Raw genomic sequence first — 13,886 nt, 5'->3', positions numbered from 1 at the left:
GCAGGCTTTGCACTGACAGAAGAGACCCTGACGCGGGGCTGGAACCCATGAGCCATGAGATCATGACCTGAGCTGAAGTTGGCTGCTTAACCGACTGAGCCACCCAGGCGCCCCATTTATTTATTTGTTTGTTTATTTATTTAAGCCCTGATTCGGGGCTCAAACTCACGAGCAGAGCCCATGACCTGAGCCGAAGTCAGACATTTAACTGATCGAGCCACCAGGCACCTGACTCTCTGTCCTCTGAAACACTAACTCCCCACTCCCTCCCCGCCCCCAGCCCTCAGTACCCATCACTCTACTTTCTGCCTTTAGGAATTTGACTACTCCAGGGATCACACATAATTTGTCCTTTTGTGACTGGCTTATTTCAATTAGTATAATATCCTTAAGGCCCATCTGTGTCGTCGCACGGTCAGAATTCCCTTCTTTGTTAAGGCTGAATAGATTCCACCTTATGCATAGACCCCGTGTGGTTTATCCAATTATGTGTCCATGGGCATCCAGGTTGTTTCCACCTGGTGGCTATTGTGTAAAATGCTGCTATGAACACGGGTGTGCAAATACCTGTTCGTGTCCCTGCTTTCCATTCTTTTGCACGTATACCTGGAAGTGGAATTTCTGGGTCATACAGTTTCTGATGGAGGGACAGTTTTCGGTAGAGAATGCTGTGGTCCCGTGGGGGCAGTCAGGGCACTCGTTGGCCAGGAGGCCACATAGCTAGAGCAGGGACCGGGGATGGAAGTCCAGCTGTGAATTCAGGCCCGCCATGTGCTGGCTCCGGGCTGGGGGGCCATGGCTCAGCACTTCCCGTCCTCAGGGGTAAGTGGAGATGATGCTTGCTGCTCTAGAGGATTAAACGAGCGAGGGTGCCGCACCTTGGGGCAGTGCAGGGTGCAGGAGCCATCGTCGCTATTGTTAGCCCTGGAGAGGGACCTTCGGGAGAGAAGCTGCAGCCGTGTGGAGCTCCGGGAACAGGGAAAGCAGCAAGATCCGGGCAGGTCCTCCATCAGGAAGGGGATGGGGTCTCCCTTTCCCCAACCCCAAAGCCTTCTCCCCTTCCAGGCTCACCTAGTGCAGCGCTCACTCAGGGAGTTCTCCCTCTGGCCCACGTAGGCACTCAGTTTTCAAAAAGCATCCTCTCAATCTTCCCCCTTCACTCAGAATCTGGCATGAAAAGCTGCTGGGGACACAGCTGGTGCACAGGCAGGTGGCAGACCGCTGGCGCCTCTTGCACAACCAGAAAACTGTGAGCGCAGGGTTAATACGCCTGGGGGCTGCTGGGCACCACGCAGGCGGCCGGCGGTGGCGGCTCAGAGCCAGGCTGGCGAGTTCTATTTGCTCCACTCTGCTTTCTGCATGTGGAAGACCTCACAGCCATGCACGATGTCCACCCCACTCAAGGAGAGATGGGGTCGAGAGGAGACAGCTGCAGCGGTGGCCGTGGGAGTGACCCCAGCTCTGGGATGGGCGGGCCCTTCATTGAACGAATCAGGGCGTCGGCCAACCAGCGTGAAGCATCTCTGAGCACGAGGACGGGACCAGGAGACGGCCCAGCGCTCTTCTGGGCAGTTCAGGCTTGCCTAGGAGCGCTTTTCAGGGAGAAAGCGGGCAGACCACCCTTCCCAGCCTGGAGCCCAGCCCCAGCCTCAGCTGACACCACCCTCCCTTGCCCTCAGCATTCATTCTTCTTATTCATTCATTCAGTGGAAATCTACGAGGCGCCAGGCACGGGGATACATCACAGAACAAGGGGGGGGTGGGCCTAGATGGGGCCGCGGAGGCACTCAGGCCACAAGGCCCCCGGCCCTGTTCTCTCCGAGTGCTTCACGACCCTCCCACCTGGGTATCTGCTCCTGCAACTCTCTGCCTCGCCTCTTTCATTACCTCCTGTCGCCTTCGCCCTCAGACTTCCTTCCGCAAAGCAGTGTCTCCTCCTCGCCAGCATGGTGGGGTCCCCTTTGCAGATACTTACATCTTCCTGCCCCTCTTCTCCACAGAGGTGAGCACAGTCTGAATAGCGGGCCGCTGATTCACTAAGTAGGTCACGAAATCAATTTTTGGAACAACCAGAATTTTCTTCCTTTTATGCAAAATTATCGGGCAGTGCAACGTTGGCACCCGCTTCGAGTATCTGGTTCTATACGTTTTGACCACCGCATGCCTCAACCATCAGATAGGACATTTCCGTCCTCCAAAATGTTCCGAGTGCCCCTCCCCCCCCACCTTGTCAGCCTTCCAGCTGCAGGCAACCGTGAGTCACTTTCTGTCGCCAGAGAGTACCTTCGCCTGTTCTGGAACGTCACGTAAGTGGAGTCATACAGTCTGCGTTGGCTGAAGGCGGATTCCTGCGCTCCGTGTGCTGTCTGGGAAGCTCAGGCCTGGCGTCCTGCGTATCCGTAGCCCCTTCATTTTCACAGCGTGGCAGATTCCCTCTCGCAAATACAGCACATCTGTTTATCCATTGGGTTGGCTGATTGGGTTGCTTCCAGTTGGGGGCAATCACAAAGAAAGCAACCAGCATCTTCAAAGATGAAATAAGTTCCTCTAGACCACTTTTAAATTTTATTTTATTTTATTATTTGAGTACTTTATTAATTTTTAATTTTAATAAAATAAAATTTATTTTATTAGAGTACTTTTAAATTTTATTTCATTTTATTATTTGAGAGAGAGCAACCACACATACCCATGAATGGGGGTGGGGCAGAGAGAAAGGGAGAGAATCCTAAACAGGCTTCAAGCCCAGCCTGGAGCCCGATGTGGGGCTTGATCTCATGACAGTGAGATCCTGACCTGAGCTGAAATCAAGAGTGAGACACTTAATGGACTGAGCCACCCAGGCGCACCTAGACCACAGTATTTTGTAAGGGGAAGCACTGTTCATGTCTGTGATTGAAAATGCACATAGAATACGGTCCTTCCGGAAGCCCCGGCAGACAGGCTCCGGGAAGCCAGGGGCACCAGTGACACTGGTCCAGGATGGGCGGGGATCCGCACCAGGACTCAGCAGGCCTTGCTCTGCCCAAGAGTGGGGGTGGGTATGGTGGTGCATGCCTAGAAAGAGACACGATCTCACGGTTTGTAAGTTCAAGCCCGCACAGGGCTCTACGCTGACAGTGAGGGGCCTGCTCTCTCTTCCTCTGTGTTCTCTGTGTCTCCCGCCGCCTCAAAATAAATAATAAAAAACACTTTTTTAACAAACTTAAAAAAACAAAGGAAGGAAGAGGTGAGGGGCACCAAGAAGGAGCCCAGACACCCACTAAGGGACACTCCTTGTCTCTGAAATCACACCTGTGTCACATCAGGCTCCCCAACAGAATACCAAACAGGACTCGGCCACCAGCCCCGAGATGCGGTCACCAGCCCTGAGAGGTCGAGAGGGGCACCGGGCTTGGGCCGCCCCAGGGCCAAGGAAGCTCCCAGGCATGCAAGGCAGGAATGAGCCAAGTTAGCAGTTAACAGCCATGTCCCTGCAAAGTGGGGGTGCCATGCCCATTATTTGGGGAAACTGAGGCTTGGAAGTCAGGCCCTGCCACAGAGGGCCTGGAGCCATGGGGTAGGCAGCTCAGACCAAAATTCTGCCACACACACCCTCTCCGGTTCAGTTCCTACAGACTTCCCTTCATAGCCCAGCGTGGTCACCCCTCCTCTGGGAGGGCCCCCACCTGCTCTCTCTGTCCTCCTTAGCTGGCCCTGCCCCCTCTCTTGTGATAGGTCTGCTGCAGGTAGCCCCATATTACAGATAAGGAAACTGAGGCCTAGAGGGGTTAAACAAGTTGCCCAAGGCCACTTAAAATTTTTTTTTAAATATTTTTTGAAAGAGGGACAGAACATGAGCAGGGGAGGGGCCGAGAGAGAGAGGGAGACACAGAATCTGAAGCAGGCTCCAGACTCTGAGCTGTCAGCACAGAGCCAGACGTGGGGCTCGAACTCCAGAACCGAGAGATCATGACCTGAGCCGAAGTCGGACACTGAACCAGCCAGGCGCCCCTGGGCCACTTTAAAGTAAGGGGCAAGGAGGCAGTGGTGAAGCCAGAGTCACCCTCCAGTCTCATCCCGTGCCCAGCCCCAGGCGCAGCCCTGGGTCCTTAGTGGTTGCCAAGCACTGAGGAACCCCCAGAAATCCTTTTTACCCCCACCCCTCACCTGCCTCCCTCTTCCCCACCTCCCTCCACCGTCCTCGAGCATCCAGACCACACTGCTGCTGGGCGCGGAGCTCTAGCCTGTGACACACGTTCCTAGCTGGACCCAGGCTCCCAGGGCAGGTTTCTCCCCCACAAGGGGGGCTAAGCGAAGCCTGGCACCGTGTGTGGAGGTGTCCCGTCCGCAGCTGGGCTAATAAGAGCAAAACCCTACCCCCAATCTGAACACCCTCCACTGGGTCCTGGGAGCTCCACGCCAGTGGGGCTGTCCCGGCGCCTCTGGCCCTCCCAGGAGAGGAGTCAGCTGGCTCTCTCCGCGTGTCAGTGAAGGAAAGAGTGCCCAGACGGTGCCTGACTGAAGGCGCCAGGGTGCGGACTCCGGGCTGGGAGAGGCCCCTTGTGTGGGAGAATCAGAGGGGGCGGGGGGGGGGGTGTCCACAGGAGCTGAAGGACAGGACGGGACGCTTGGGAAACCAGACGGCCCTGCAGCGGCTGCTGTGGGGCGATGCTTTTCCAAGGCGTCTCGTGCCTCCCCCACGTTCTTACCAGAAGCGTTTATTACTCAGATAAAAACAAATTCTACAAAATCTCCCGAGTTTCAAACAAAACCAAACCACACCGAAGCCTTCAGAATCTTCCCAAGCAATGTCTATGGACACGGGGGCTCCTTGGGGTGGGGGGCGTCTCTTGGGGGTCTGTGGTTCCTTCCCCGATCCCTCGGCTGGGATCCCAAATCCCCCCCAACCCTCCGCCTTCCTCAGTCCTTCCTGCCCCTCCAGTCCCGGCCTTCCGCAGGCAGGCGGTTCCCAGTTACCAGCTCTCCCTGCGGAAGCTCCGGTTACCACGTTCCCTCCTCAGTGAGTGTCCCCCTCCCCCATCCCTGGGGCCTCTTCCCCCAGGGTAAGGAGAGGCTCAGGACCCCGGGGACGTCACTGTTCACTCTTCAGGACTTTTTCCCCTCCGCCCTCATCTCTTTCTCTAGTCATTAATTAATGTGTATTTTTATCCAAGTAATGCAATAGGGTGACATATATGCAGATGATATGCACAGAGCTTGAAAAGATAAACGGGCCTAATGAAGGTCAGCAGCCCCTCCCCCACAGCCTCACCCCCCCACCCTCCCCCTGAACAACCACATTCAACTCTTCTGGGCTTTTTCTGGATTTTATCACCATGTTTATAAATAATGTGCTTATGCCGCTGTCACTTGATTTACCAGTTTGGACCATTATCTCTTGACTTCCTTTTACAGACGATAAGGGTGTAGCTTTCTCAGAGCCCTCTCTGCGTCCCCCTCATCACCGATGAGTAACAATTTTTGGCAAAACCGATATTGAGTTGTTTCATGTAACGATTATGTAAACATCATTTGTTACTAAGCCAAGTAATGCACTGTGGTATGTTTCCTTTCTGGGTTAACTTTTAGTTTTTCATGAAGTTGATTATTAGCTTTTTTAAGCTGCTTCAAAAATGGCTCCCAAAGATCCCCACCATCAGATGCCCACACCCTTCTGCGGCCGCATTGCGGGTGGCCTCTGTTGAGAGGCTCGCATGGCAAGGAGGACACGCGGCCTTTAAGAGCTGGGGGCAGCTCAGTTTCAGTGAGCTTGGACACAGCTCCTTCCCCAGTCCAGCCTCAGATATGACTGCAGTCCCAGCAGGCACCTGAAGCGTAGCCTTGTGAGATCCTAAACAGACGACCCAGATAAGTCCTACTCCTGACCCACACAAATCATAAAATAAATTTGTAAGATAAATTTATGCAGCGATAGATAACTAATAGCTTTCTTTGTATCCATCTCTAAGCTCTCCCAGCGCTTCAACCCTCTCCAGGTACTGTCAGCCACTCATCCCAGAATCTGTCCTCACCACTGTCCCAAGACTTCCTCCCCAGGAGCCCCCCTCCCACAGCAACCCCTGCTGCCCACCGTCTGGGCCTGCAGCACCACTACGGTTGACCTGGGTTTCCCCTTTGCCTCTTTCTTCCAGTGGATCCCTGTCTCCTGGATCCCATGTCTTTCTCTTTCCTGGTTTCCTCCCTCATTTTGCCAGGGAACATCCTCCAGCAGCTTCCTGAGAAACAGTGCCTGGAAGATGGATGGTTATAATCTTTGCACACCTGAAAAGGTCTTCATCCAACCTCACATTTCGTCACGGCTTAGGTAGGTACAGAATTTCAAGTCACACAAGGCCTTTCTGCCTCTCCATCCAGGACCGCTGGACTTGCACCGTAGCACTCCCAGGCTCCTCCTCTACGTTGGTTGGTTTTTTTCTTTTCCTATCTTCTTTTTGTCATTCAAGACTCCTCTTTGGGGGATTCCCCTTTTTCTCCCCCACCCTTAATTTTGGCTCTCAACTTTTAAATTTCACAAGCTCTTTGCTCCATTAGAACAAATATCATTCTGGGGGCCCCTGGGTGACTCAGTAGGTTAAGCATCCGACTTTTGATTTCCGCTCAGGTCATGATCTCAGTTTGTGGGTTTGAGTCCCGCATTGGGCTCTGCATTGACAGCACAAAGCCTGCTTGGGATTCTGTCCCTCTCTGCCTCTCTCTCTCTCTCAACCAAAAACCAATAAATAAACATTTTATATATATATATATATATAAATATATATATATATCCCAGAATCATCTGTTTTCATCCCACTTCTTTTTCTCTTTGTTTTGGTCTCTGTCCTTTCCCCTGGAGGGGCTTCTCTCCTGCCTGGTGAGCCTTGGCTGCCGCTAACACCAGAGTGGGGCATGGACAAGCCAACTAGAATTTCTGTGTGTGCAAGAATTCCCTGTTGAGTTATCAGGCATCCAGGCAGCTTTGTTACACAAAGTTATGCTGTAGTAACAACCCCCCCCCCGCCCCCGATCCCAGGGACGTACAGCAACAAAGGCTTATTTTCACTCATGTTATATGGTGTCTTCAGGCGTCCCCAGCCCTGCTCCGTGTGCCATTTGTGTTCCGGGACCTAGGCTCGAGGAGGTCCCTCCATCCAGGACGCGTTCTTCTGAGGCAGAGGGAAAAGAGCAAAGGTGAGGCCACCTGTCACTTCCACTCTATTTTCATCTGCCAGAGGAAGTTACAGGGCCTTTACAGCCAGGGGCAGTGAGTGATCTGGAAACTTCCAGGGGTGATGCTATTGGGTCTCCGTCCAGTCTTCCGCCAGGGGATGCGTGAGCGGTTCTTGGCGTTCCAGGAGCAGGGCAGGGAAGAGCTGGGCCACTCCAGCACCTTCTCCAGCCCCACACTCATGCCTGCCTCTGCCCTACGCGATGTCCTGATTCTGGAATCTCACTGCAGGAGAATGGGTGGAAACAGGAAGCGGATGAACCTGCCCGGCTGAGCAGCTGGAGGATTCGGGAGCGTATTCATTCTCTATGCTGTATAACGAGCCACCACAAATTAGGAAGCTGAAAACAGCGCACATTTACTATTTCACAGTCCGACTGCACGGGTCCCCTGTGCGGCGTCTCACATGGCTGCAGTCAAGGTGTCATCACGTGCTCATCTGGAAGGTCAGCCGGGGAAAACTCTGCTTCCAACCTCGTATGGCTGCTGGAGCAGGATTTATGTCCTGGTGGCCGTGTGACCAAGGGCCCTGGCTTCTTGCCAACAGGAGACTCTCACTCGTATCTTAGACAGAGCAGCATGACAGCCCATCACCTGCACCGTATTCTATTGGCTGAAGGCAAGTCCCAGGTCCTGCCTACGCTCGGGGGGAAGGGTGTGTGTGTGTGTGTGTGTGTGTGTGTGTGTGTGTGTGTGAACATCAAGGGCAGGAAATCACTGAGGTTGCCTTGGGGTCTGTCCACCACAGGGGCTGTCTTCTGACCCCAGCTGGCCTCCCACAGGGCCTAGCTCAGCCCCGTCAGTTTCCGGGGGTACGTGGGTGTTTTTCTCAGGCGCCCAGGGAGGCTCAGGGCTGCCGAGTCCAGTCAGTTTCCATCTAGGAAGAGGTGGGCCTCTGGACCACTCATCTACGATCATCTCTTGTCTTTGCCTCTTTTTATTCCCTGCCATTGTTTTTATGAAGTTTCCAGAGGAAACAGAGATAAGCCCAAGGTTTAGTCTCATTTTTAACCTCTCACTCTGTCCCCCAGCTAAGCTACCCCCCACCCCTGCTGACAGCCTTAGCTTTGATGTGGTCTTCCTGCCCCTCCCCTGGCCACCCTCCCCTCCCTCCCACCTCCTGCAACCTCCACGTACACCCAACCGCGGGAGCCTCTCTCTGCCCCTTGTCTGCACCTCAGCAGGCTCAGAGATGACAGTGACAGGTGGGCAGACGGGCTTCAAATTCCCCATATTCAAGTTCTGATCGAGGGAACCCAGGCACACGGTGCTCCTTCCTGACTCTGTGCCTTTGCACACGCTGTTCCCTCTCTCTCTGAAACTCCTCCAGCCCCCCCCCCCTGCCCGGCCTCTGCCGTGTCTCCTGGCGATTCCTACTCATCTGCAGCCCGGGAGCCCTCGTGAAGTGGTACAGGAGGAACTGGTGCTCTGTGCCCCGTTCTGTCTGTCACAGCCAGGATCTTACCGCAGTCCACAAACATCTGCAAAATGGGTGCTGCACGGGTTCCCCTCACCCGTCTCGCCCCACCTCCCCAAAGCCACACCGGGCTGGGAAGGCATCCTTGAGGCATTGCATGTTGAAGCAAGGAATTCTTTCCTTCCCAAGCCGTCAGAGCCCCAGAAGGTACCGAGGTCAGAGGGATCTGCTGAAATCCTAATGGCCGCACCACACCCCAGCTTAAAACCCATGCATGACTGCTCAGTGCTGCTGCGCTAAAATCCCAAGGTCTGTGTGTCCCCCGCCCCCCCATGCTTCGTGGGACTCAGTCTCTGCTCCGGGCCCCCACCTCATTTTTCTTTCAAGGGAGCCAGAGTCCTCCCAGGGTCCAGGCTAAGTGCTTAGCGCACTGTCTTTCCTGCCCCCTACCCATTCCCTGGCACCACGCGGGTCTGTCAGTGGCTCCTTCTCAGGGAATCTCTGGCCAGTGGAGACATGCCCCTCCCCTTAGTTCTGTGGCAGAGATCATCTCCTGTAGGTATGTCATTCCCGCGGGGCAGGGCTGTGTCTGCGTCACCCCGGACACGTCCCAAGGCTAGCTCAGAGAGTAGGCGCTGAATGAATGAAGGAATCTGGAAAATGTGAGGCAGTGCTCACCCTTCAGGTTTAGGGTAAACAGACAAACTGAGTCAGGTGAGGACATGAGGACCCTAACCAGCCAGAAGCCAAAAAGCCAAGGGGTTAAGTCAAGAATGGACCCAGCCTCGGACCTAGCCCCGGACTGTGACACCAGGACGGAGCTCTGCCCCTCGTCCCCAACCCTCTTCCAGGCCCTCAGATGAGATCCCCGACAGAGATGACAGAGACGGCTCTGGCAGTGCCGGGTCACCAGGACCCCTTCCCCCCACTGCTGGGCGGGGTGCTTCCCCAAAACCAGCAGACGATATGCTAATTGCCAGGCTCAGAGCTGGGAGAATAATGGACCACTCACCACAAACCTGCAGAGTGGCTGGGTGGGGTTCCCTTGGGAAACCAGGGTGCTCCTACCTGAAGAAGAGTGGACGCCGGAGGAGGACCCGTCGAGATGAACCCAGTGGAGTGGGAGCAGCCCTCAGGCCCAGGGGGTCCCGCCCTGGAAAGCTCTCACAGGTCACTGAGCCCAGTGCGGCTGCACAAGATCTGCGGCTGAAGACTCGGTGTCCCTCGGTGCTCCAGCTCAGGCAGCAGGGATGGGGACCTGCGGAAAGGAACATCAGGAGTAGCCCCCCCCCCCCCCCCGTGTGGCCAGGGCATTGAACAAGGGACCCACTCCCGGCTGGTGGTGAGTCACTTAGAGAGAAGGCTTCCCGGATAAGGTGGGCCTCTCCGCCTCCAAGAGCGCAGGGGTGGGGGTGGGGAGGGGACGGGGAGATAAGGGGGAACCACATGCACGGGAACCAGCACTGGAAGTCAGGCCCCCGGTCACGGCACTGCCTGACCCCATTTGCTCCCTGTAGAATGGGTCAACAGTCCTTCCCCCCACATGGCCGGGGGCAGGTGAAGGGGAGGAGTTTGCGAGGCCAGGAGGCCAAGGTTTGAAAAGCAATGGGATTAATCCTCCCTATCAGGATGCCAGGGCAGGGTTCAAAGTTCCTACTTAATCTCCTGGGGTGGGAGGAGGGGGGGCGCACGCTCAATGGGCTGCGGGAGACGGATACCCGCGGGTCCCCGTAGGCGCGGAGCCTGAGGTCCACGGACTGCGCCTGCGCACACGACACCCTCCCGGGCAAGCCAAGGGGGCGTCAAAACCCGCTGCCCGGTCCCTCGGCTGTGCAGGGCACGTGGCATTGTCCCCCAGGCCAGGCCGGAGCAGGTGCCGCGATGGCGGGCATCCTTGCGGAGGAAACCCCCTGGTGGGGGCGGGGTGGGGCTGACCGAGGACGCCGGGGCCTGGGTTCCCGGGCCGCGGAGGCCGCTGAGCCACCCCGAGCCTCCCTCTCCTCCGAGGAGACCCGGGATGGTAACGACACCTGCTGCGCCTGTCCCCGCGCTAGTGGCTCTGGGGGCGGAGTCCAGGCCCAGAAATCTTTGGGGATTTGTTTCGTTTCGTTTTGTTGTGTTTTCCGAGCTTTCTCCCGCGACTGCAGCTGTTAGTGCGGGGCCGCAGAGCGCCCTCGCCAGGCCCGCCGCGGCGGGTCGGCCCATTTCCCCGACGCAGGAGCCGAGGCTCGGGGCGGGGGTGGGGGCGACAGGCGTGCGCCCGCGGCGCGCTGCGGACCCCGTGGCGGGGAGGGAGCCCCGAGGCTTCCGATTTCTCCCCGCCCCCTCCCCCCTCAGCTCCGCACAGACGTTCTCCCGCGGGGCCTCCCGGGCCTGGTTTCAGGGGCCCTCGGCGGGTCCCGGTGGGGGTCCGTCAGCACCTGGCGGGGTTAGCTAGCCCCGGGCCGCCCGATGGATCGGCCAGGAGGGCCTCGGAGTGGGGCGCGGGTCCCTGTGCCAGTCGCCCCTCCAGGCCACGCCTCTGCCCTCCTCCCAGCTCCCGCTCGCGGAGGAGCGCAGCTCCGCTTCCTGTTCCATCGGGGAAACTGAGGCCCAGAGAGGTTACGTTGCTTTTCAAGCGCAGCCAGCGGGCTTTGAGCTGAGCCTTGAAAGATGGGAGAGATGTGGCCTTTTGGAACAGGGGAGGGCTGCTTGGTGGCCGGGGAGCCGCTTGGGCATGGCCTGGGGGTGCGCGGTGCCCGGCAGACGGTTCCACCTGCCCAGGGCTCGGCGGAGGTCTGGCTGGGCCCCTGGGTGGCTGGGTGGGCGGATGGATGGAGGAGCCGCGAGGGGGCTGCCCAGTGTGTGCTGGGGAGACCCTGACGCGGGTCGGGAGGTGCTCGGCGGACCACCGGGGCGGAGGCCAGGCCTCGCGGTCTGGGGCGCCTGGTGAGTGCTGGAAGCCGGTTTGGGGGAGAAATTAAATATCTGTGTCTGACGAGGGGGGAGGGGAGCTGGATTCTTGCCGCTCTACCTGCACAAATCCCTCCACGCGCGCTAGGAGGCGTGGTGGGCTCCCTGCAGGAGGAGGTGCCTGGCAGGAAGACCTCGCGGCCTGAGGGGGTGCGTCGCTCCCTGAAAGGCGGACAGCGGGGGCTCAGGACTGAGGACAGCCAGCAGGGCGCCGGGGAAACGGGTCTGACCGGCTGAGGAGGGGGCACAGCCCCTGGGTGTGGCAAGCCTGCCGAGCTCCCGACTCGCTGCCTCGGGGCTGGTGACCTGGGAGGCCACATCCGGGGCGTCCGCCTGGGCGGGGTCTGAGGCGGTGCCGCCCCCCGCCGGGAGGGCAGGGGGCGGGGCCACGGCCAGGACCCGGGCCCCACCCCCACCCCCCACCCAGCCATCCCAAACGGAAGCCTTAACCCCCTCCTCAGCCTCTATCCCCACGTCCCCCCAACAACTGCCCTGTCCCCTCTGCCTTTCCACAGCCAGCCTGCTCCCCAGAGATGTCCGCAGTCCCCGCGGCAGCCTCCCTGGGGGGCCTCCCTCACCCCCACTCTGCCTTCTCCGCACCGCTCGGATGCGGCCGAGGCCACCGCAGCCACGTCCACAGCCTCCCTTAGCCACCCTTGCACACGGAGCCCGCTGTCCGCCCCCACCGTTCGTGCGGTGAGCTCCCTTCCCGCCCCGTGACTCCTCAGCCCCTCCCAGGCCGGGCGAAGGGCGCCCAGAGGGCCGCTTCTGACCCCTCGCCCCAAATCTCCGCTGCGGTGGGGGGCTTGCCGCCCGCGTCTCGCAGGCTCCTCGGCCCACCGTGCCCAACCCAGACGCCCAGCCCAGCTTCCTCCTTGGGCTCAAACCATGCGGGTTTGAATCCCAGCCAGCGCCAGCTCTTACCGGCTGTGGGATCTGAGAATGAACGACTTTCCCTCTTGTGCCCCAGAAAGTGGGGATAAGAGCAGCGCCCACCTCCTAGGCTGGCATCGAGGAGTCAGCGGACAGTCCTGGGAACGGCGCCTGGCAGAGCCAGCGTTCAGCCGCCAGGGTGTTTGGTTCCAAGAAGAGCCCTTCCTCCCCAGCTCAGTCCCGGTCCCTGCGAGGAGGTGGAGGCAGGCAGCCTCCAAGAAGGGCCCCCACCGCCCCTGCCATCCCACCTCCGGTGTTCACACCGGTATTCACACCCTGGTGTGATCTGTGGGCTCTGAGTGGGGCCGGGAAGTGATCTCCGGCTGGTGGACAGAAGGCAGCTATCACCGCTGAGACTAGGTTATAAAAGGACGGGCATCTGTTTGGAGGGCTTGCCCTCCCTCCCTTGCTCTCTCACTCTGGGCAGAGCCAGCCGTGCCCTGAGCAGCCCTACGGAGAGGCCAGGACCTGCGACCACCAGCAGCCCGGTGGGTGGGCTTGGAAGCAGATCCATGCTTCAGGCGCCTTCTGGAATGTTACGTGTTTCTCCGAGTCTTTACAATCGACTCCTCTATACCAAACTCAATAGCAATTTTTCACGTGAATTTACTTTTAACAAACATTTCCAAAACATCCACGTAGCATTCATGGACACAGGGGCCATCTTTTTGCACTCACTCCTGTTTTCGCAGTTTGCGTGCTATTCTATTAAAGGACCCCCATTAATGTGTGTGACAGTGTAAAGAGGTTGTGGAACGAGGCACAAAGGGTAGGGCAGAAGCCAGCAGGCCTGGCGCAGCGCCTCTGGGGCCCCTAACTTGGAGGGGGGCGGGAGGAGGGGCTTAAAAGTTCCAGGAGCTCCTTGGAAGTGTGCCTACTTCAGGGCCCCTGGGGCTCAATCAGTTGATCTCAGCTCAGGTCATGATCTCAGGGTTTGTAGGTTTGAGCCCCCCTTCAGGCTCTGTCTGGCAGTGAAGAGCGTGCTTGAGATTCTCTCCCTCCCTCTCTCTGCCCCTCCCCTGCTCGCTCGCTCTCTTCAAATAAATAAACTTTAAAAAGAAAGAAAGAGTGTCTGCTTCATTGGCACGGATGGGTAGGTCTGGGGCTTGGAAAAGTCAGTAGCACCTGTCGGACGTTTTCCCACGTGCTTTTCAGACTGCTTGGCGTGGCTCCGGACCAGTGAGCTGGTCAAGTGCTCCTGGGGAAGAAAGCTGCTGCATGGTCATTGTTTAATTACCTACAGGTGTTACGATCTTTCCAGTTTCTGGGGCCTTTTTTTAAAAAATTATTTTTAATGTTTTATTTATTTGTGAGAGAGAGAGAGAGACAGCGTGAGCAGGGGAGGGTCAGAGAGAGAGGGAGTCACAGACTGAAACA

At 57.6% G+C, this 13,886-nt stretch overlaps 1 protein-coding gene across 2 annotated transcripts; it reads right to left on the bottom strand.

Annotated features, from left to right (window-relative positions):
• Nucleotides 1–2,096: 2,096 nt before the first annotated feature.
• LOC120244586 lies at nucleotides 2,097–10,837 on the bottom strand. Of its 2 annotated transcripts, XM_039251185.1 has the most exons (4): nucleotides 10,343–10,837; nucleotides 9,693–9,882; nucleotides 7,021–7,145; nucleotides 2,097–2,524 (listed from the first exon to the last, which is right to left on the bottom strand). In XM_039251185.1, exons 1-3 carry the CDS (start codon nucleotides 10,827–10,829, stop codon nucleotides 7,061–7,063), a joined length of 762 nt encoding a protein of 253 aa, XP_039107116.1. In that variant the 5' UTR covers nucleotides 10,830–10,837; the 3' UTR covers nucleotides 2,097–2,524; nucleotides 7,021–7,060. The 2 variants fall into 2 exon arrangements, with proteins under 2 accessions (XP_039107116.1, XP_039107115.1); XM_039251184.1 differs by lacking the exon at nucleotides 7,021–7,145.
• Between the last annotated feature and the right edge of the window lie 3,049 nt (nucleotides 10,838–13,886).

Source organism: Hyaena hyaena, unplaced genomic scaffold (assembly GCF_003009895.1).
Source record: "Hyaena hyaena isolate Hyena2069 unplaced genomic scaffold, ASM300989v1 scaffold_386, whole genome shotgun sequence".
NCBI classification, from domain to species: Eukaryota; Metazoa; Chordata; class Mammalia; order Carnivora; family Hyaenidae; genus Hyaena; species Hyaena hyaena.
The sequence above is the reverse complement of the archived record's forward strand: the minus strand, read 5'-3'. Positions and strand labels throughout refer to the sequence as shown.